Source organism: Arachis hypogaea, chromosome 17 (assembly GCF_003086295.3).
Source record: "Arachis hypogaea cultivar Tifrunner chromosome 17, arahy.Tifrunner.gnm2.J5K5, whole genome shotgun sequence".
Classification (NCBI taxonomy): domain Eukaryota; kingdom Viridiplantae; phylum Streptophyta; class Magnoliopsida; order Fabales; family Fabaceae; genus Arachis; species Arachis hypogaea.
Window position 1 is genome coordinate 114,033,300 of NC_092052.1, and position 23,374 is coordinate 114,056,673.

Genomic DNA, 23,374 nt, shown 5'->3' on the forward strand with positions numbered 1-23,374 from the left:
TGGGTCCAGAAAAAACAAAATGCATGTTCTATTAGTTGTTTCTTGGTTGTAAAGCACAAACATAATGTGATTCTTCCCTCCACAAAAGGGAAGAAAAAGAGTTTTACCAATATTGGATTATATGAATAAAATGTCCTATAATCAAGTGCACGACCCTTGAAACTGTTTGGTGAAGGTTCATAAATACATGGACACTCATTCGGGTGGTAAAACTTGAACTCAATTAGGACAAATTACCCCTACAACAATACATCCAATAATTAAGATAATATTTTTAAATATTATCTCCTCTTTTTTCCACCTTTCCCAGATTTGTTGGAAGCTCCTGCATTTGATGTTGACACAGCCGCCTCCTGCTTCTTTGTCCTTCCATGATGTTTGGGTACCATGTCTGCAACACGAAGCATTAGCTGTTTTCCTGCAAGAAAAATAACAACCAGTTTCAATAATTTGTTATGTTTGTGCAACAAATGAGAAGTAACAATAAAAATGTTTTTCTCAACATTCTAATATGGACTCTAAACTTCAGCCTCGTTGAAGCAGCTCTCCCTCATCTATGGAAAAGGGAAAACTAATAGCAGTAACCTACCACATGGTAAAACCATGGAGCAGCATAAGAAAAATCTACCACGACCTCATGTCGTGGTTAATGTTATTTGGAATAAATTACTATCAACAACTAAGACCATCCAACATCAGGACATGATTCCCATCAACTCCAAAGCTAGCAACAAGTAAATACATCAAGATTCGAAAGTATTAGGATACTACCGATGCTACAAAGGGAAACGACATTTTATGACTTGAGTCTTGTCAAACTTTCAACTCTATAGTCACCAATAAACATGACCTAAAAATATGCCACCCTAATAAGCAACACCTGCGCTAGACTTTAATCTAATTGATTTAGGGGAATTTCATATTGATGTTTGCAACCCAATCCATGACTATTTGCAGATAACAAAAGTCAAGGAACACTTGGATTGAACATTCAACAGTAAAGATTCAGCCAACACCCAACAGCTATTGATGTTAGAGAAAAACAATATCAGAGTACTACATTGATTTAACTTTACATAAACATAAAGTAAAATGGGTAGTCACAAAAATTTGATTACAAATCTATATTGAACAACTTACTGGATGAGATAGTGGGATTAAAAAGAGTGCCATCTTCCTTCTTTAGTAACACCCTCACTCTCCCTTTTTGCATGAAATCACGCGGGTAAGCCTTGTCAATCTGTGTTCATCAACAAAGTTACCATACATAAATAAAAATCTAATAGCAATAAATATTCATAAAACCCAAAAATTCTTTAAAGATACCTCAATTGCAAAAGGGAGTTTCAGATAGCTGCAGCAATCGCCAATTTCAGCACACGTGGGATTCTCGCAAGCTTTGCTGAGTCCAATTCGTCTTCCTTCTGCCATCGTCTTCTTAGAATTCATGTAAACAGGGTACAACACAATCCACCTCTTTATATTCGGCAATTCACCATCCACGTTCATTATCAAGGTTCTGAAAATCGGTCCGGTCATCAAACCGCATTAGTCATTGATTCACTGGTCTAACCGGTTCAACCATGGTTCAACCGGAATAACTATTTTATAATAAAATAATAAATAAAATATAAATAAACACAATAAAACATAATTATAGTCTTAATATACACCAAGGTTCTGAAAACCGGATCGGTCATCAAACTGCTCTAGTCATTGGTTCACTAGTTCAACCAGTCCAACCGTGGTTCAACCAGAAAAATAATTTATAGTAAAATAATAAATAAATATCCTAAAAAAGTACAAACTTAAAAATAGTAACAATCAATCTTTAATGTCCGAACAAATAATGTAGCATTTGTCCAAACTCAAATAAATAATGTAGCATTTGCCGAAACTGGAATAAATGAAGTCTCGAAGTATTAAAAGGGATAACCAAGAAACTGATGAACTTCCCAGAAAATAAGAAGCAAACATCCAAGTACCATGATGTATATCATTTGATGACTAAGATTAAATTATTATTATTGCATAATGACATGATACTCATACTTTATATGGGAAAATAAGATGGAAATCAAAGATAAAACTTTGTCACCATATCACCATATTTAAAAACTCATATATCCACCTTAAACTAAGACAAATGAAGTAGAGGCAATAAAATGAATTGGAGTTCAATTAATCACTGATGAATGACAATAATGAAGCTAAAGGCATAATACCTAACAGACGAATTGAATGACTTAGAATTAAAAAATAATTAAATATTCGTATATAAAAACAGCATCATAGAAAAGTTCATCTAAGTCAAATGCCGGCTTATTCACAACCAAAAAGAAAATCTTCAAATAAGAAGAATTCATACCACAAGGACAAACACAACAAAGAATTAAAACAAGTTAACATATAACACAAGAATAATTAACAAATTATAAGATCAGCACACTAAGAAAATTACACCAAATTATAGCAAATTACAACTTACAAGACAACAACACCAATTAAAATTTAAAATAAAGCAACACCAATAATTAAATCACAATAACACAATAAAAAGTTACACAAGAGCGACAAACTTTTTCAAAGATTAACAAGGATTATCAAAATTTCAGGCAGCATCACTACTTTCTTTGATTGATCATGATTAAGGTGGTGGTTGTTGTTCTTGAAGCAATTCGGGTTATCTAAGAGTATGCTTTGAGAAAAGGGTACTTGAAGCTTTCTATGCTTCCTCACTCTTGCATGACCCAAACCATTGTGAAGCAAAAAAGCAACTTTCTTGAACCTTAATAACACAGCTTTCACCAGTTTCCACCATTAAATTCCTATTCTGAACTTGATCCCCTGGCTGAGACAAAATACTAAGAACTCCATGATATCTTTCAACAACTAATCTATTAGCTTGTTCAACTTCCTCCATTCTTAACTAACTTATCTAAGTTAATCAAAAACTCTCAAATCAAAAGCTAAACATGCCTTAATACTAGAAAAACATGAACATCTGAGTTATCAACACAGATACCATACATTCAGTCATAAGTGGCATACAAAAAGACCCATATGTAAAGAATCCCATTTTTTTCAAAGGGAGCCACAAAAATAGGATTTTTCATGTTCAAGTCTCAATTCCATCAAAGGATGAAAAAGGGTCAATTTTTTTTTCTTTTGTTTATGTTTTCTGTTGTTGGTAGAACAAACAAAGACCCTGGGATCAGAACTAACTAATAGGAGTTAGAAGAAATTGCAGCATATCTATATCTGTTTTAGAAAATAAATAAAAATAAAAAAAATTTAACCGAAATTCAACCGAGGTTCAACCAGTTTAGTTAAATATAAAATAAATTATTTATAATTTATCATTAAAAATTTATTTTAAGTTGTTCCATCTCCACACCACAATTAGAATTGGTTTTAAACAAATTAACTCAGCAAAATACATAGCACCACGATCAGAAGATTAACTCAGCAAAAAAGAATTAACCATCAACAAATTATTCCAAAAAGTTTAACAAAGTACTACCATCAACACAGCCATTTAACAAACAGAACAGCATCAACAAAAAGGACACGAAATCAATTATTTTCATAATTTTTCATACAAAATTAATTAAAAAATAACAAAATAATCAGACACTCATTAATTGAATATTTCAGGTTCAGAATCATACAAAGAAATTTAAAATCATAGAAATTAACAAAAGAAAAAAATGAACCAAGCATACGGTGACGGAGGAGGAACGAAATCCGCGAAGGAGGAACCATACATATGGTGACAGAGGAACGAAACCCGCGAGAGAGAAACCAAGCTGACGGCGAGGGAGGAAAGGCAAGACAGAGACGAGGATCGAGCAAACTTACCAGCGAGGGAGGAATCAAACTGATCGGGATTGAAGAGGAGACTATGCGGACGTAGAGAAGACGGCCACAAGCTTCGATCTGCAAGTCCAGAGGCGACGACGTAGAAGAGAAGAACTTCGATCTGACCCTCTGTCTGTCACTGCCGACGACAACGTGAGGAGAAGAGTTCGGCGACGGCGGGGCTGGGCGCTGGCTGCTGGTTGGGCATGAAGTCTGAGTGAGTGAGAGAGAGAGAAAGGAGGTATTTAGAGTTAGGATTTGGATTAATTTTAAATAAAGTGTGATGTTCTATTTTTGAATAGTTTTTATTTCATATTTATTCTTGGTTTTACCTATAAAATTAATGGTGACTGGTGAGAAATCACACTTTATTTTTTAAAGTAAAATTCAAACTTTAGAAGATTCAAATCTTAGAGTTAGTGGGTTATTGCTTTTGCTTGGAGGATTGAGATTTGGCCATTTGGGAGCGTTTCTTTTTTTTTTTTCTCCAAAAACTAAACGGTCCGATTTGGAAAAAGGGGCTTTTTTTTTTAATTTGAATTGGGTTTATTCTCTAAAAGCTCAGTCGGTTTCAACTGTTCACCAGTTAACTATCGGTTTGGTCGATTTTTTATCGATTGTGTGCAGAGCGGTTTGTCGCATCAATCGAACTTGTCAAAAGACCGGTTCTCAATTAATCCGGTCAAATCAGTTGGTCCGATTCAATTTTCAGAACATTGATTCAAAGTTTTGCAAGGCTGAGAAGAATGAGAGTGAGAGTGAGAGTGAGAGGCATGGTTCAGTGAAAGTAAGTCAAATTTGCCAAAAACGATGCCATTTCTTTTAAACCGGCCAGTTCTAGTTCGATGGTTCTTCTCCAATTTTTTGAGAAACGATTTCACGGGTTAACTAGACTGTGATTGCTACCGATTCACAGTTAGACCGATCGAACTGGCCGATTTAGTCCGATTTTCAGAACCATGATATAAACCTTAAATCATCATCCAAATAGAAAATACCACATCAACCAAAGTCTTATGATCTTATCAAAGTATAAACTCAAAAGTTAAATAATATTTGATCTCATCAATTAATAACAATGTAATACTCGTTATATTATTAAGACAATCACAATTTATGTACAATTTTAACAAGATTGTTAGCACAAAATTAACAAAGATTAATAAGGATAAACACAAGACTGATCATAATACACAAGTAATAATCTCAAATTTATAAAAATTGAATGATTTATAAATTGCTTAGAATAATATTAACATTAACAATTGATAAATGAATATTTTAACCTTAAACTCTATTGAATATGCGGTAACATGGCCTAAATAACAATTTAACTATTTTAATTAGTACACAACTCCAAACACAATGAGTATTCTGCTTAATACACTCCTTAAAGTGGTCCCAAATCATTTTCATTACTTTTACAGCATTTTTATTCCCTACTGAGAATGTGTGGTTTGTTCTCACCCCATAAATTTACACCCTTTCAGTGACAGGTTCGAAGACTCAGTAAGAAGCTGCAGACGATTAGTAGATTTTACTTGTGATTCCTGCTGCTTTTATAGAGTTCCCTCACCCTTGTTGCTATAGATTTTATTTTATCCAGAGGGATAGGCATTCTATTCGAGTTTTATAATGGATTTTCTTGTATAGCATTTATTATTATTATTATTTATTATGTGATTATTATTACTTGGTATTCTTTGATATATGATTTTAATTAATAGAAACAAAATTTTCTGGCATTTTCTTAAAAATTGAAACGCGATATCGACTTAAAGGCTCAATATTAAATAGTAAATAAGTAAAACGAGTTAGTAACGCCTTACTTTTGGTACGATCATGACATGCTAAAATTAGGGTGTTACACAAATAGTATACCTGTCGTGCATTTTGAGGTAGAATAAAATGATCATAGTGCCTATATTTTCTGGTCACATTTACTTCAGTGATATTGTAATCCTTGTGCTTTCGTGTTTTTTGTCACTCATACCATTGACATTTAAATACGCACACCTTGTACGTAGTGCGACCAAAATACTTTAATTGAATTATCTTGTGCAACACACCATACCAATCAGAATTACCACCGCCTAAATCCCCACGAACCCAAACCCCGGTGTTATCTATTTTCTTTCCAATCGACCATTGTAAATAACGGAACCGATATCCATTAGCATTGTATATCGAGTAGCTTGTGCCCTTATTCATTGGACCCTAACTAGGTGTAACCAGTTCTGAATCTATTGTGTCAGCTAGATGCACTTTGACGTATTCTTTAAACCAATTAAAACAATTGTTCAATGATGTGTCAGGATTTGTTTCTTGAAATAACCAATGATATAGTAGGATAAATAAGAAAATTTTAGTGTAATGAGGTTTTGATTAGATGACGAAGATAGTATCTTACTAAATGCAACAGTTATGAAGACTTAAAAACTCACATCAGGTAAGGTGAAACCTGGTCATAGTACAATACATGCAGATGTGCGGCATCCATTTCTTTTTTCTCTAACCAATATTCACTACCTGCGCTCATTGCAACTCCTTCGAGAACAAATATTGGATACGTTGGTCCTCTTGATGAGGATTCTCCCCTCTCATCATTCTTTCCAACTCTTACTATGTGATCCAACATGGGGCTCAAAATAGAAGGAGCAAAATGCATATGTTTCTTTAGCTAGGAATGCTTCGCAGATACTACCCTCGATTCGAGCTCTGTTTTTTACGGTGCACTTGAATGATTCAATCATCCTCTCAAATGAGTACATCCACCTAAATTGGACTCGCTCACATACTCTTATTTTGTACGGCAGGTAGATTGCTAAGTGTTCCATGACGTCAAAAAATTCAGGAAAGAATATTCTCTCTGACTTACAAAGTATGATCGAAATGTTCTTCTCCATAACTGTGAGATCATTTACGTTAAGTTTTGTAGCACATAAAATGATGATCAATATCAAGGAACCTTTGATGACAATCAAAATACAAATTATTATCCTCATTCATCAGCCAAAATGCCTTTGTATCTTCCATACAAATGGGACACAACATTCTGCCATGAGTGGACCAACTTGGTAATATCCTGTATGCAAAAAATTATTAATAGTCAACATCAACACAACATGCAGTTGGGAGTTTGTCTTGGTTGAAATATCATACGTTTCTACACCATTAACCCACAATTTCAACAACTCATCCACAAGGGTTGCAAAAAGACATCTATTTTGGCATTTGGATTGCTTGGACCATGTATGATACAGGTTAGGAACATGTATCATGTATGGGTCCTTCATGCACATTTCGAAAGGTAGGTTATAAGGAGTCACCACTACAGGCGAACAAAAGTACGCGTTACTGAAATTAAAATTTGGTGTAAACCCGTTGGTGCATGAATCCCTACACCTTCGTACAGCTGTACCAGCAAGTGTACTGGGTCATCCAAGTAATACTTGAGCAAGACAGGGTCGATCCTATGAGGATTGTGGCTTGAAACAAGCTATGGTTATCTTGCAGGTCTTAGTCAGGCGGATAGAAGAGTTATTCGTAATTTGTATTTGTGAGATCTAAACTAAATTGACATGTAAATAAAATAAAGTACTCTGTATATTAGAAGGGAATCAGTAATAGGAATATGGTTAAGGATTGGAGTTGCTTTGTCTTTCTGAATTAACTCTGGTATTACTGTCTTCTTTGTTTGTAAGTGATTTCTTGTATGGCAGGCTGTATGTGATCAACGCCATGGGCCATGGTCGTCAATCTCCTCTTCTCCAAATCAAACACCATTGGCTGTGGTCATCCAATCTGACGGAGGGTGAAGCTCTAGCAGTTCATTCTCCTGGCGATCCTACTCAAAATACCACAGACAAGGTTGAATCTTCCGGGTCAGAGAATGTTGCTTCTTTGAGTTCTAGCCTCTACCACAGAGACCATAATCTTCCCGGAAATTGGCTGAAATGGTGTCTCGAGAAGTCCCCGACGAAATCGTGGATTAGCCATTTGAGAGATGTATAGTCAAGCTGGCGATTCGTACTTTCCAGTCACGTATTCACATGAATCCAAGTAGACACGGGTAGTTGTCAGGCACACGGTCCTAGTATGATGAACAGAGCTGATTGTCACTGATCATCCTATTCACCATGTTGAAAAATGAGTATACATCTTAGAATTAAATCAAACACGGATCGAAGAGAAACAATAATACTTTTATTAATTCATAGGACTCAACAGGGTTCCACCCCTCAACCTAGGAGGTTTAGAAACTCATACTAATAGAAAATACAATGGTAAAACTCGAATATGGTGTAAAGTCTCAGTAAAAGATATTGTAAAAGTTGTGAATAACATAAATCTAATCCCTTAAATACTAAACAAATGACTAGTAAGGGTAAAAAGTCTTTTTAGTGCTAAAATCCACTTTTGGGGCCCACTTGGTGAGTGTTTGGGCTGAGCTTTACAAACTCAAAGTAGAATCTAAAAATGTGAATTTAACACTAAAACCTATAAAACTTAATAAAAACTAAACAAAACATACTAAAAACTATATGAAGATGATGCCAAAAAGCATATAAAATATCCGCTCAGTACAACACCAAACTTAGACTGTTGCTTGTCCCCAAGCAACCAAAAACACAATAGGATAAAAAAAAGAAAATTAAGATACAATAAATTTCTAAGTTTCCAATGAAGCTTAGTTACAATCAGATGAGTGGGACTTTGTAGCTTTTTGCTTCTAAATAGTTTTGGCATCTCACTATCCATTGAAACTTAGAATGGTTGGCATCTTTAGGAACTTAGAATCCAGATGATATTATTAACTCTCCTAGTTCGGTTCTTTTTTATTCTTGAATACAGCTTTCTGAGTCTTGGCCGTGACCCTAAGCATTTTGTTTTCCAGTATTACCACCGGATACATAAATGCCACAGACACTTTACCTGGGTGAACCTTTTTAGATTGTGATTCATCTTTTCTAGAATCCCCATATAGAGATGTCTAGAGTTCTTAAACACACTCTTTTTCATTTGGATCACGACTTTAACCACTCAGTCTCAAGCTTTTCACTTGACACCTTCATGCCACAAGCACATGGTTAGGGACAGCTTGGTTGAGCCGCTTAGGCCAGGATTTTATTCCTTTAGGCCCTCCTATCAATTAATGCTCAAAGCCTTAGATCCTTTTACCCTTGCCTTTTGGTTTAAAGGGTTATTGGCTTTTTGCTCTTGCCTTTTGGTTTAAAGAGCTTTTGGCTTTTTCTGTTTGCTTTTTATTTTTTATTTTTTTGCCATTTTTTCTTTCTCTTTTTTTTTTCGCATGCAAGCTTTTTCTTTTTCTTTTTGCTGCTTTCTCTTGCTTCAAGAATCAATTTATTTAGATTTTCAGATTACCAATAATACTTTTCCTTTTTTCTTATTCTTTCAAGAGTCAACATTCTAAAATTCCAACTTCAAATATGCACTGTTTATTCATACATTCAGAAAATAAAAGCAATGCCACCACATCAACATAATTAAACTATTCTTATTTTAAACTTGAAACTCATGTATCTCTCAATTTTTTTCAATTAAAATTTTCTTTAAGCAAGGTGAGAGATATATGGAACATTTTACAACTTTAAGACATCAATGCAAATGATCATGCAACAAGAACAAGAGAACAGATAAAACATAACAGAAAATAGAAAAATACAACAGGAAAGGAGATAAAGAGAACGAATCCACCTTTAATGGTAGCGGCTAATGCTCCTCCTTGAGGATCCAATGTGATGCTTGATCTCTTCAATGTCACTCCTTTGCCTCTGTTGTTCGTCCCTCAAAGCCCTTTGTTCTTCCCTTATGGCTCTTTGATCTTCTCTTATTTCATTGAGGGTGGTGGAATGCTCTTGATGCTCCACCCTCAATTGCTCCATGTTAGTGCTTAGTTCTCCAAGAGAAGTCTGCCATTGATCCCAATAGCTTTGAGGAGAAAAATATATCCCTTGAGGCATCTCAGAGATCTCATACTGAGGCGGCTGCACAGGCTCTTGTGCATGCTCTCTAGTTTGCTCCATCCTCTTTTTAGTGATGGGCTTGTCCTCCCCAATGGAAATATCTCATTCTATGACAATTCCAGCTAAATTGAATAGATGACAGATGAGGTGTGGGAATGACAACCTTGCATTGGTGGAAGGCTTCTCAGCTATCTTGTACAGTTCTTGAGGGATCACCTCATGTACTTTCACCTCAATTCCAATCATGATGCAATGAATCATGATGGCTCAGTCAATAGTCACTTCTGACCAGTTGCTAGTGGGGATGATGGAACGTTGGATGAATTCCAACCATCCTCTAGCTATGGGCTATAGGTCAAGCATTCTTAGTTGAATGGGCTTGCCTTGGGAATCCCTTCTCCATTGTGCTCCTTCCACACAGATATCTGAGAGCACTTGATCGAATCTCTGATCAAAGTTGACTCTCCTAGTGTAAGGATGTGGGTCCCCTTGCATCAGAGGCAAGTTGAATGCCAATCTCACACTTTCCGAGCCGAAATCTAAGATTCACCCTCGGACCATGGTGATCCAATTCCTTGGATTTGGGTTCACACTAGTGTCATGGTTTTTAGTAACCCATGCATTAGCATATAACTCTTGCACCATTAGAATCCAACATCTTGAATGGGATTGGTTAGGACTTCCCAACCTCTTTTCCGGATCTCTCTTCGGATTTCTGGATACTCATTCTTCTTGAGCCTGAAAGGGACCTCAGGGATCACTTTCTTCTCTGCAAGTACTTCATAGAAGTGGTCGTGATGAGCTTTGGTGATGAATCTCTCGATCTCCCAAGATTCAGAGGTGGCGGCTACTACCTTTCCTTTCCTCTTTCTAGAGGATTCTCCAACCTTGGGTGCTATGAATGGTAATGGAAAGAAAAAAAACTAATCTTTTTCCAACACCAAACTTAAAATTTTTGCTCGTCCTCGAGCAAAAATAAAGAAAAGAGAAGAATGGAGTAGAAAAAGAAGAAAATAGAAGAAGATAGAGGGAGAGAGAGGGCTCGGCCGTGGGGATTTATGAGTGTATGAGAGGTGTGTGTATGAAGGGTTATGAAGAGGGGTATTTATAGGAAGTGGGATAGGTTAGGGTTCAGCCATGGGTTGGGTTTTGGGTGGGAAATTTGATTTTGAAGTGGGTGGGGGTTGGTGGGAGTTATGATGGTTTTGGGAAAGTGATATGGATGTGATTGGGTTAGGGTTTATAGGGAAGTGTGTACGGGGAAGGGTGAAAGTAAGTGGGGTAGGTGAAGATATTATGGGACCCACTGGTCTTGAGAGGCTAGGGAATTCAGATTCCCTGCCCTCTGCACTGGCGTTTGAACGCCCAGGGTCTGCTCTCTGGTTGGCGTTCAATGCCAGCAATGCTGCCCATTTGGGGCGTTGCACGCCCAGCCAGAGCTCCCTGGCTGGCGTTCAACTTCAATAACACTCCATCCAGAGTGTTCTGTTTTCTCTGCTGAATAATTCTGTCTCAGTTCTAACTGCTGCATATAATCATGACCCTAAAAAAACTTAAAGAAAAACAAAATGAAAGAAAATATAAATAAATAATTACTTAAGGTTGGGTTGCCTCCCAACAAGCGCTTCTTTAACGTCATTAGCTTGACGGTTAGCTCCTTACGGAGGTGAGTATGGGCTCAGATTTTTGCCTCTTATAGTGAACTTTCTTCCTGTCTTCTCATGAATGAGCTCCACATGCTCTAAAGAAAGGATACGGCTCACTGTATGTGATAAGACTGGTTTCTTAGTGAAGACAACTCTCATACCAGGTGAGAGGCCTCCAGTTGGGACTTTCTTGTCCCTCCAGCCTTTAGGTACTTTCTTCTTAGTACCTTTGTGCTTAGAGCTTGTTGATGGCTGACTAATATCAAACTTAGAATTTATATTTGGGGGCTCTGTAAAGCTCTACACAGAAAGAGAGGGTTGGAACACTAGGTGTTGCACAGTTATCTCTCTTTTAGATGGAGAATTTGGATGAGGCATCTTAAACAAGATGTCATCCTCACCCAGTTGTAGAATCAGTTCTCCCTTAGTCACATAAATGATAGCATTGGCAGTGGCTAGGAAAGGTCTTCCAAGGATGACAGAGTCATCCTCATCCTTTCCAATATCCAAGACTATGAAGTTTGCAGGGATGTAGTGGTTTTCAAATTTTATCAAGACATCCTCTACAAAGCCATATGGCTTCCTCATTGTCTTGTCTGCCATTTCTAGTGAGATGTTTGTAGCTTTCACCTTAATGATGCCCAACTTCTCCATTACAGAAAGTAGCATGAGGTTTATGCTTGACCCTAAGTCACACAGAGCCTTTTCAAAGGTCATAGTGCCTATGGTGCAAGGAATCAGGAAGCGTCCACGATCTGGAAGCTTCTGAGGTAGCTTCTGCTGAACCAAAGCATGGAGTTCTTTGGAAAGCAATGGAGGTTCTTCCTCCAGAGGCTTTGTACCAAATAGCTTGGCATTTAACTTCATGAGAGCTCCTAGGTACCGAGCAACTTGCTCTTCCCTAGTGTCTTCATCCTCTTCAGAGGATGAGTATTCATCAGAACTCATGCACTGCAGAAGTGTATGCAAAGGACCCTCTATGGTCTTTAGGTGAGCCTTGGCTCCCTTTGGTTCTGGGATAGGGGTTTCTTGAGTGGGAATTGAGCACTTAGAAGGTGTGCTTTTACTGGCGTTCAATGCCAGCTCTGTTAGCTCTTTGGGTGTTGAATGCCCATGCTGTGCACCCTTACTGGCATTAAACGCCAGTTTCTCTATCCTTTTGGGCGTGGAACGCCCAGCAGGGGTATCCTTGCTGGCGTTCAATGCCAGTTTCCCTGTCTATGTGGGCGTTGAACGCCCAGTGAGGGGTTTCTCACTGGCGTTCAGCGCCAGACTGCCTGACTATTTGGGCGTTAAAATGCCCAGTGAGGGGTTCCTCACTAGCGTTCAATGCCAGAGATCCTGCATGTTTGGGTGTTGAACGCCCAGCCAATACTCCCTGGCTGGCGTTCAACGCCAGCTCTGCTGCCAGGTTGGGCATTGAACGCCCAGTGAGGGCTTCTTTACTGGCGTTCAGCGCCAGGCTTGCTGCCAGATTGGGCGTTGAACGCCCAGTGATATGTTCTTCACTGGCGTTTAACACCACCCCATTCTCTCTAGATTCGGCCTCGGCCTCAGAGGTGATGACCTTGCACTCTTCTCTTGGGTTCACTTTAGTGTTGCTTGGAAGAGTGTCAGGAGGAGTCTCAGGGATCCTCTTGCTCAGTTGACCAACTTGTACCTCCAAATTTCTAATGGAGGACCTTGTTTCATTCATGAAACTATGAGTGGTTTTAGAGAGGCTGGAAACCAAAGTTACTAAGTCAAAAAGGCTCTGCTTAGAGGTTTTTATATTCCCTTGAGAAAATAGAAATGGTGGTCTGTTATTGAACCTATTCTGGTTCCTTCCACCTTGATTATTGCTGAAGCCTTGCTAAAGCTTCTGTTGATCCTTCCATGAAAGATTAGGATGATTCCTCCATGAAGGATTGTAGGTGTTTCCATAGGGTTCTCCCATGTAATTCACCTCCATCATGGTGGGTTGATCAGGATCATAAGCTTCTACTTCAGAAGAAGTTTCCTGAGTACTGCCAGCTGCAGTTGGCAGTCCAATCAGATGTTGAGAGATCATATTGACCTGTTGGGTCAAGATCTTATTTTGAGCCAATATGGCATTCAGAGTATCAACTTCAAGAACTCCTTTCTTCTGAAGGATCCCATGATTTACAGGATTCCTCTCAGAGGTGTACATGAATTTGTTCTTTGCAACCATCACAATGAGTTCTCTTGCTTCTACAGGTGTTTTCTTCAAGTGGAGTGATCCACCTACAGAGCTGTCCAATGAGATTTTGGACATGTCAGACAGACCATCATAGAACACGCCTATGATAGACCATTCTGAGAGCATGTCAAGAGGACATCTTCTGATCAATTGCTTGTATCTTTCCCAAGCTTCATAGAGGGATTCACCTTCTCTTTGTCTGAAAATTTGAACTTCCACTCTAATTTTGGTCATCCTTTGAGGGGGAAAGAATTTAGCCAGAAAAGCATTAACCAGCTTTTCCCAAGAGTCTAGGCTCTCTTTTGGTGGAGAATCCAACCATATCTTAGCTTTGTCTCTTACAGCAAAGGGAAAGAGCATAAGCTTGTAGACTTCAGGATTTATCCCATTAGTCTTTACAGTATCACATATCTGTAAGAATTTAGCTAAGAACTGATGTGGATCTTCCATTGGAAGTTTATGGAACTTGCAGTTCTGTTGCAGAAGGGAGACTAACTGAGGTTTAAGCTCAAAATTGTTAGCTCCAATGGTAGGTACAGAGATACTTCTGCCATAAAAGTCAGAGGTGGGCATGGTGAAGTCACCAAGAACCTTGCTGGCATCACCTTCAGGTTCGGCCATGTCCTCTATTTCTTATTCAAGATTTTCTAAAAGGTTTCTTCCGGAGTGTTGTGCTCTAGCTTGTTGTAAGCTTTTCTTCAAAGTCCTTTCAGGTTCAAGATCAAGATCAAAGAGGGGTTCTTTATCCCTGTTCCTAGTCATAAACAAGAAAAAAAGAAAAGAAAGAAAGGAAGCTTCTATGTATGATTTGAGTATAGAAGACTCCCAGTGAGATGTGAAGAAAGAAGAAGAAGATAGAAAAGTGAAGATGGAGGATGAGAGAGAAGAGTAATTCGAATAAATAGAAGTGAATAGAAGAAGAAGTAGAAATAGAAAAGATAAATAAGAATTAAAATATTTTTGTTTTTATTTTATTTGTTAGTTAATTTCAAAAATTAAGTTAATAATTTAAAAAGAATTGAAAATTAGTTAGTGAATTTTCAAAAATAGAAGAAAGAGAAGAGGAAGCAATTTTCGAAAATTAAGAGAGAAGAGTTAGTTAGGAAGTTTTGAAAAAGAAGAGAGAGGGAAGATAGGTAATTAATTAAGAAAGGATTTGAAAATAAGATAAGAGATAAGATAAGAAAAGATTTGAATTTGAAATTTGAAATTAAAAAAGATAAGAAAAGATAAGATAAGAAATTAAAAAGATTTGATTTTAAAATTTGAGATTAGAAAAGAAGATAAGAATTTAAAAAGATTTGAAAAAGATGAGATTTGAAATTTGATTTTGAAAAAGATTTTAATTTTAAAATTTGAAATTTGAAATTTGAATTCTTAAAGTTTAAATTTGAAAAAGATAAGATAAGATTTTTTAATTTTGACAAAGATAAGATTTTTTATTTTGAAAAGGTTTGATTTTTGAAAATTAAAAACTAAGATAAGATAAGATAAAAATTTAAAATTGAAATCTGAATTTTTTATTTAAAATTTTCGAAATTAATAATTAAATAAAGATAGAAAATATATTTTTTATTTTTGAATTTAATGAGGAGAGCGAAAAACAAGTAAAAGACACAAAACTTAAAATTTTTAGATCAAAAGCACCTAGTTTTCGAAAATTTAAAGAAAAACACAAAATGGACACCAAACTTAAAAATTTTTAAGATCATAACAAAAAGAAAACACAAGAACACTTTGAAGATTAAAAAGAATTCTAAGAACAAGACTCAAGAAATTCAAAAAACACAAGAACATACAAAAGATACCAAACTTAAAGTTTTTTGAAAACCAAACATAAAATTTTCGAAAATTTAAAGAAAAACAACAAGAAAACACCAAACTTAAAAATTTGACACAAGATTTAACCAAAAAAATATTTTTGAAAATTTTTAGAAAGAAAGACTCAAAGAAAACGAAAATTTAACTAAGAACAAAAATAAAAGACTCAAACTAAGAACAAAGATTAGTAAATAAAAGAAAAATATTTTTGAAAAAGTTTTAAAATTTTTGGAAAGAAAAACAGGAAACAGGTAAACCAAGAACAAAGAAAATAAAAATTTTTGAAAAATTTTTTTTTTTATTTTTTTGTAAATAGAGAAGAAGAAAATAAAAATAAAAGACTCAAAATAAAAATACCTGATCTAGGGAGCAAGAAAATCCGTTAGTTTGTCCAAACTCGAATAATCCCCGACAATAGTGCCAAAAATTTGGTGCACGAATTCCCACACCTTCATACAGCTGTACCAGCAAGTGCACTGGGTCGTCCAAGTAATACCTGAGCGAGTCAAGGTCGATCCCACGAAGATTGTGGCTTGAAGCAAGCTATGGTTATCTTGCAGGTCTTAGTCAGGCAGATAGAAGAGTTATTCGCAATTTGTATTTGTGAGATCTAAACTAAATTGACATGTAAATAAAAAAAAGTACTCTGTATATTAGAAGGGAATCAGTAATAGGAATATGGTTAAGGATTGGAGTTGCTTTGTCTTTCTGAATTAACTCTGGTATTACTGTCTTCTTTGCTTGTGAGTCATTTCTTGTATGGCAGGCTGTATGTGATCAATGCCATGGGCCGTGGTCGTCAATCTCCTCTGCTCCAGATCAAACACCATTGGCCATGGTCATCCAATCTGATGGAGGGTGAAGCTCTAGCAGTTCATTCTCCTGGCGATCCTACTCAAAACGCCACAGACAAGGTCGAATCTTCCGGATCAGAGAATGCTGCTTCTTTAGGTTCTAGCCTCTACCACAGAGACCCTAATCTCCCCAGAAATCGGCTGAACTGGTGTCTCGAGAAGCACCAACGAAGTCGTGGGTTAGCCGTCTGAGAGATGTATAGTCAAGCTGGCGGTTCGTGCTTTCAGTCACGTATTCACACGAACCCAAGTAGACACGAGTGGTTCTCAGGCACGCAGTCCTAGTATAATAAACAGAGCTGATTGTCACTGATCATCCTATTCACTATGTTGAAGAACGAGTATACATCTTAGAATTAAATCAAACACGGATCAAAGAGAAACAGTAATACTTTTATTAATTCATAAGACTTAGCAGGGCTCTTCCCCTCAACCTAGGAGGTTTAGAAACTCATACTGATAGAAAATACAATGGTAAAACTCGAATATGGTGTAAAGTCTCGGTAAAAGGTATTGTAAAAGTTGTGAATAACATAAATCTAATCCCTTAAATACTAAACAAATGACTAGTAAGGGTAAAACAGTCTTTTTAGTACTAAAATCCACTTCTGGAGCCCACTTGGTGAGTGTTTGGGCTGAGCTTTGATGAGATTCATGTGTTTTGAGGTCTCCTGGGCATTGAACGCTGGCTAGCGGGTCCTCTTTGGGCGTTTGGACGCTGGTCTCTACTCCGTGGGCACTGGACGCCAGAAAAGGGGCAGGAGGCTGGCGTTGGACGCAGTTTTAGGCCGTCTAATCTGAAGCAAAGTATGGACTATTATGTATTGATGGAAAGCTATGGAAGTCAACTTTCCATAGCCATTAAGAACGCTCCATTTGAACTTCTGTAGCTCCAGAAAAGCTCTTTTGAATGTAAGGAGGTCAGATCCAGACAACATCTGTAGTACTTTCTCTGTCTCTGAATCAGACTTTAGCTCCAACTCCTCAATTTCAGCCAGAAATTATCTGAAATTGTACAAAAATACACAAACTCAAAATATAATCCAAAAATGTGAATTTTTCACTAAAACCTATAAAAACTTAATAAAAACTAAACAAAACATACTAAAAACTATATGAAAATGATGCCAAAAAGCGTATAAAATATCCGCTCATCACCCGTCAGAGCACAAAGCTAATCTAACATTTTTGGCCTCTCTAAAAAATATATGGTGGACCTATCAAAGTGCTTCTAAGCATTTCCATGTGACGGGTATGTCATAAAACTATCACCTCTCTTGTTTTTACTATGCCAGGTCATGTGAGGGACTAAACTTATCAATGTATACGATCATTTTAGCCTATGGATTAAGGGCAAGTAGTGCATCCATTTGTTTGAAATTCTCTTTAACTCTCCTCGACTTTAAATCTCGGTGCATTACAAAATCTACAAGTAGTTAGATCTACGTCCCCTTTGTAATACAGCATACAACCATTTAAACAACAATCGATTTTTACCGAATTCAGACCCAATTTGAAACTAACTTCTTTGATTTGTAGTGGCTCCAAGGGATGCCACTAGTCCCGACAGGTTCTAATTCATTGCAAAGGCAAAGGAAACTTAACATAATCATGAGAGAAAGAGCTACTTTTGTTAATATTATCAGCCAAAATAGCTGTCGAATCCTTTTAGGTACAAGATGCTTGAGATACATTGACAGGGAATCGGCTGATAATATAGGCTTTATCAGAACTGATTGAACTTAAAATCATAGGACTATAAGAAAAAGTACATGCTACAAATAATAAATCCCTACCTGGATCAACTTCATCAGCTAAATTTGAACTAGAAAGTGAAATACATGTTGCAGAATTTAAAATCCTAATAGGTTCAACTGGATCAGAAGAACCACTACAAGAAAGAAAAGTACGTTGTAGAATCAAAACTAGCAACATAATTACTTAAAGAAAATAAATATCTCGACACAACTTCTTCTTCATCAGACATTTGGTAGATTTTGTTGATAGAGATTCCTCCTTTAAAAAAAAACTACTCCCAACCAATTGGAGTATATTGGATCTTTGGGTGCCTGAGCTTTACATTGAGCCCCTCAGTAGTTAGAAAATATCCTTCGCAATTGTAGAGATTGAGGTTCCTGTCGACATCAAGAGGCTTTAACTGGTAATTATAAACCTTGAAGTTAACATGCATTTGCTCAACATAAAGGCTATCATCAACACTAATCACTTCAGTCTTTCTTTTATCAATCCAAAGGAGAAGACTTTGATGCACAATCAAAGGTACTGCTTTCACACTATGAATCGAGTCACGCCTAGGGGTGTTCAAAACTAATTCAAACATAACAAAACTGACAAACTGAATCAAACAAATTGAAAACTAAAAAATTGAAAAATTAAATTTTTGCAGTTTTTTATTAGTTTGGTTCGATTTTTAGTTCTGGCAGGTAAAATATGAACCAAACCAAACTGGTATATCAATAAAAATCCCATATTACCCTAACCCTAATTAATATACACAAAACAGTGAGAACACTTGATAAACTCCATTTTATCATTCTAAATTGTGTTAAAAAAATATGGAGTTTGTCAACAAAATTACACAATTTTGGCTTAACTAATTGAGTTTTTTGAATTTTTCTTCCAATGAAGTGTGTGTGAAAAAGATGCTTTTTTATGCTCCTAATCATTAATTTCTCAATCTCTTTTTATGTCATTCGATGTCGTGATCAAATTTATTTAAGAGTTTCAAAGTTTGGATACATCAATGGCCTCTAAGAAATTGAAAAGAATGGAGTGAAAAAGCGAATTTGAGAAGTGATTCAGGAGCGGAGCTTTCTGGCAGCTTGTGTAAGCAAACCTTCTTCGCTTGAGCAAGATTCTTGTGTGCGCAAGATGACTCCACGTGGTTCGTTAAAAAAATGCACATGGGCTCATGATTTGGTCCCAAAAAGGTCCCCCAAGCATTAAATTTTTGAAGTATTTAAGAGGAAAATGCAAGAGAAAAAAAGGAAAGTAGTATTTAGTTTTTAGTTTTTAGGATGTTTTAATGAATTCTAGAGAGAGAAGTTCCAACTTCTCTCTGAAATTCTTAGGGTTTCTACCTTAATTCTCTCTTATTTTAGTTTTTAATCTTATTTTAGTTTAGTCTTATTTACTTTTTCTTGTTCTAATATCTTAGTTTGATAGAATTCTCTTGTTAGTTTTTCTTGTTTATGTCATTTTAGTTTATGAACTATTGTTGAATTTTTAATTTTTTATTAATGCAATTTGATATTTTATCTTTTATGTTCTATTCATGCTTAATTGATTCGTTATTATTGCTTTCTCGAATTGGGTAGTTGTCTATTTTACTAATTCTTGAAATTTATGAAGTTTTATGTTTATGCACTCTATGTATTTGATAAAATGCTTGAACTAATTATAGAGTAGATTTTGTATCCTCGACTTGGGTTGAAAATTTGGGTGAACTTGAATCATTGATATCTAAGTTGATTGATAATCTAGAGATATTCATTAATTTTGTTTCTACTAATATTAATCTTTTACTAACTAAATTAATAAGTTGTCCAATTTCGAGTGCAAATCACAGCTTCAACATTATTTGGCAATAAACGACTTCTATAGTTATTCAAAACATGAGAACCTATGCTAAATGCAGATTCTGAAGCCACGATGGTAATAGGAATGCTCAACAAATCTCGTGCCATTAGTGATAGTGTTGGAAAATGATGATGTTTGTCTTTCCACCATTTTAAAACATCTATGATTGCATCATTGCAAAATAATATTGCCTCACTCAAATAAATATCAAGTTGGTTCTTTCCACTTTTCACTTCAGCTTCTTGATTATGGGACATCAAATCCTTTTCATTGCAAACAATATATGACTCAAAAAACATGAACAATAAAAAATACATATAACCAAGTAGAGTGAATATAAGATAAAAATACTTACACCAACAATTTTAATAAGCTGAGTTCCTATTGTAGAAGATGTCGCTTGAGAAACCATACTTGGAATTTGGGAAGCACTCTATAGTTGTAAAGGAATTGTGGTCATAAAACTCAAAGAGCTTGTATAACTTACTCTTCACATGCTCCACTTTGTCTTTAGTACTAATAGGATCAATCTCATTATAGCAATGAGCCAAAGTGTTGAGTTTAAATCTAGGATCAAGAACTGTCCCAAATGCAAGACCAACACTATATTCATCCCAATATTTCTTGAACTTGATCATCATTTGTTCTCCCATGTGCCTTATAAGCACTTCATCATTCTTCAAACTATTCATCAAAATAAGCTGAATTTGCCAAACTTGTAAAATATACAAGTTGGATGTTGGGTAAGAAGTTCCAGACATCAACTTGGTAGTTTCGTAAAATGGTAACAAGAAACCACATATCTTTTCAGTTCTTTTCCACTCATTTGATGAAGGGCAACTATCCCTAAATTCATCTTCTTTTACTTTATACATTTCAAAAATTTTCTTATATGGAATAGCACTTGCAAGCATTGTATAAAGTGAATTCCACTTAGTAGGAACATCTAAACATAATGTAGTTGTATACTCAAGTCCCTCAATATCTTGAAAACATTCTTTAAACTTAACCATTTGACTTTTAGATTTTCTCAGATACTTAATACACTCTCTAATCTTATATGCACTACATCACCATATATTTTCATTCCATCTTGGACAATAAGATTTAAAATATGAGCAGAGCAACGAACATGAAAGAATTCACCACCACACAACAATGAACCATGCACATCCAAAGTACTTTTCAAGTGATCAACACAAGTATCATTAGAAGAAGCATTATCTAAAGTAATGGAAAAAATCTTTTATCAAATTTTCACTCATTCAAAAGCGTAAAGATTTTAGAAGACAAATCAAATCCCGTATGAGGAGGAGGCATATGACAAAAATTGAGAATTTTACTCTGTAATTTCCAGTTCTCATCAACAAAATGTGCAGTCAAACATATATACCCCTCATTGGTACTGGATGTCCAAAGATCAGATGTTAGGCAAATTCTATTTGCAATGGAAACTAAAATTTTTTTAAGTTTCACAGCTTCTCTCTTGTGAACTTTCACTATGTCAGACTTAACCGTATTCCTAGTAGGAAGTTTCAAAGTTGGACTTATATATTTCACCCAATTTCTAAATCTCCTATCATCAACCATATTGAATGGCTTATCCCCAGTAACTACATAAGAAACAAACGTATCTCTAGCCACTTCTAAATCAATCTTAAGTGAACCCATTTTAATTTGCAATTCTACTATAGTTTGACAAATATCTTCATGCTTAATTTGAGTATAAGTATCAAGATATCATTTTAGAGTAGAAGTGCCATATCAGTTATCTCCAACTTTAAACACCTTCTTGCATCCTTTACACTCAGAACGTTCTACTCCATTCTTATCTGGACTGAGTTTTCTGAAAAGATTCCAAACATCAGATGTTGCTAGTCTGGCTCTTTTCGAACTAGGTTCATCAACCTCGACCGGAGTAGCCTCAGAACCAGCTCCAGCAGTAACAAGGTTATTCATAGTTTCAGAATTCATATTTTTTGAAATAAAATCAAATGTTAATTGTTAAACCAGGTATCAACCATTCTGATTTAGTCAAAACTCAAAATTATTATCAAACAAAACAAAACACAGTAAATCTGCATCAGATTTAATCAACACTCAAAACCATTTCAAAACAAGCATCAACAATTCCAATTTAATCAAAACTCAACCATTATCAAACAAAACAAAAAATAGCAAACAATATATGAATCTACATCATATTTAATCAAAATTCAAAACCATTTTAAAACAAGTATCAACAATTCTGATTTAATCAAAACTCAACCATTATCAAACAACATAAAAAATAGCAAACAATATATGAATCTAAATTAGATTTAATCAAAACTCAAAACCATTTTAAAACAAGTATCAGCAATTCTGATTTAATCAAAACTCAACCATTATCAAACAACACAACACAGCAAATAAACCTAAATCTCTGATATAAAAACTAAGCCAAAAAACTAACATACCAAAAATCTGATATGACAGCAGTGACGAGCCGACCACCAGGATAGATGAGGCAAGGAATAGCGGCGATGAGGACAGACGAGCAGACCCAGAGAGCGAGAGGACAGACGAGCAAACCCAGAGGGCGAGAGGACAGGACCCAGGAGCCTAGGACCGAGACCAGCAGCGACGATGGCTAGATGGAGCAGCAGCGGTGGCTAGAACCCAGGAGGACCGAAGAGCGACGGTGATGAAGAGCGCCACGAGACTTTGTTGTCTGTGCGAGACTGCGACGGTGCCAGACGTAGTAGGTTAGGAGCGGTCAGTGGCGGCTGGTGTGACTTGTGAGTGACTACGGGTGGAGATGGAGACTGGAGAAGCTGAAGCTCTGTGTTGTGAGTTGGAGGGAGTGAGCATGATGCAATTAGGGATTTAGGGCGGGTAGGGTTTCATTGGGTCGGGTCGGGGTTGTGGGGGAAGTTGGGTTCTGGACTTTTGGCCAAAAAATACAAAAACACCCGCTGCCAAAAATATGCTCAACCCGCCAGGGAAGCCTGCCCCGCCTCGCCAAAGCCCACGGTTTAAGCGGTGCGGGTTAGGCGGGCTTTTGTTATTTGGCAGTCCCAATTTTTCAGCCTTACCCCCCTTTTTTGGCGGATTACGTGGGCTGACCCGACGGGTTTAGGCCCTTTTGCCACCCCTACCTATATATAAATCTGTTTATGATGTCTTTGCTTTGAATACACGACTAATATTGCTAATTTGCGGAAATGGCTTCAAGCAATGTGAAGTTGCTTCATCAGTACTAATCATCTATGGAGGTACTCCCTGTTGCACTTTTAACCTATTTTATTTATTTTTTTCATTTTCAATTGAGATATAATAAATGCATGTTGTGAGTCTTATTTAAATGCCACTTGTTAATTACATGTTTTGTAAACGGTGGAAATCGCAAAGAATTGATAGGTG

The 23,374-nt window shown here is 36.2% G+C and overlaps 2 protein-coding genes and 1 non-coding gene across 3 annotated transcripts; 1 reads left to right on the top strand and 2 right to left on the bottom strand.

Moving 5' to 3' along the window:
• Positions 1-12: 12 nt before the first annotated feature.
• LOC112765850 (signal recognition particle 19 kDa protein) lies at positions 13-4,366 on the bottom strand. Its single transcript, XM_025811711.3, has 4 exons — positions 3,862-4,366; positions 1,327-1,519; positions 1,141-1,240; positions 13-418 (listed from the first exon to the last, which is right to left on the bottom strand). Exons 2-4 carry the CDS (start codon positions 1,507-1,509, stop codon positions 282-284), a joined length of 420 nt encoding a protein of 139 aa, XP_025667496.1. The 5' UTR covers positions 1,510-1,519; positions 3,862-4,366; the 3' UTR covers positions 13-281.
• A 9,449-nt stretch (positions 4,367-13,815) lies between these two features.
• On the top strand, positions 13,816-13,922 carry LOC112767499 (small nucleolar RNA R71). Its single transcript, XR_003184941.1, has one exon. It is a non-coding gene; the product is annotated as a small nucleolar RNA R71 (small nucleolar RNA).
• Positions 13,923-17,871: 3,949 nt separating this feature from the next.
• Positions 17,872-21,640, bottom strand: LOC112763687 (zinc finger BED domain-containing protein RICESLEEPER 2-like). The gene is made up of 6 exons (XM_025809293.1): positions 21,313-21,640; positions 21,044-21,193; positions 20,457-20,954; positions 18,439-18,697; positions 18,166-18,260; positions 17,872-17,942 (listed from the first exon to the last, which is right to left on the bottom strand). Exons 1-6 carry the CDS (start codon positions 21,638-21,640, stop codon positions 17,872-17,874), a joined length of 1,401 nt encoding a protein of 466 aa, XP_025665078.1.
• Between the last annotated feature and the right edge of the window lie 1,734 nt (positions 21,641-23,374).

Bases quoted from the DNA above. Each gene is read 5' to 3' on its own strand.
- LOC112765850 (XM_025811711.3), bottom strand. From the start codon at position 1,509: ATGAACGTGGATGGTGAATTGCCGAATATAAAGAGGTGGATTGTGTTG. The intron at 1,241-1,326 runs GTATCTTTAAAG...TGATGAACACAG, and splicing joins AACTCCCTTTTGCAATTGAG to ATTGACAAGGCTTACCCGCG. The intron at 419-1,140 runs GTAAGTTGTTCA...TTTTTCTTGCAG, and splicing joins TAATCCCACTATCTCATCCA to GAAAACAGCTAATGCTTCGT.
- LOC112763687 (XM_025809293.1), bottom strand. From the start codon at position 21,640: ATGGGTTCACTTAAGATTGATTTAGAAGTGGCTAGAGATACGTTTGTT. The intron at 18,698-20,456 runs GTAAGTTATACA...TGTTTGAATTAG, and splicing joins CAAAGTGGAGCATGTGAAGA to TTTTGAACACCCCTAGGCGT. The intron at 17,943-18,165 runs GTAGGGATTTAT...GCAATGAATTAG, and splicing joins AGCTGATGAAGTTGATCCAG to AACCTGTCGGGACTAGTGGC.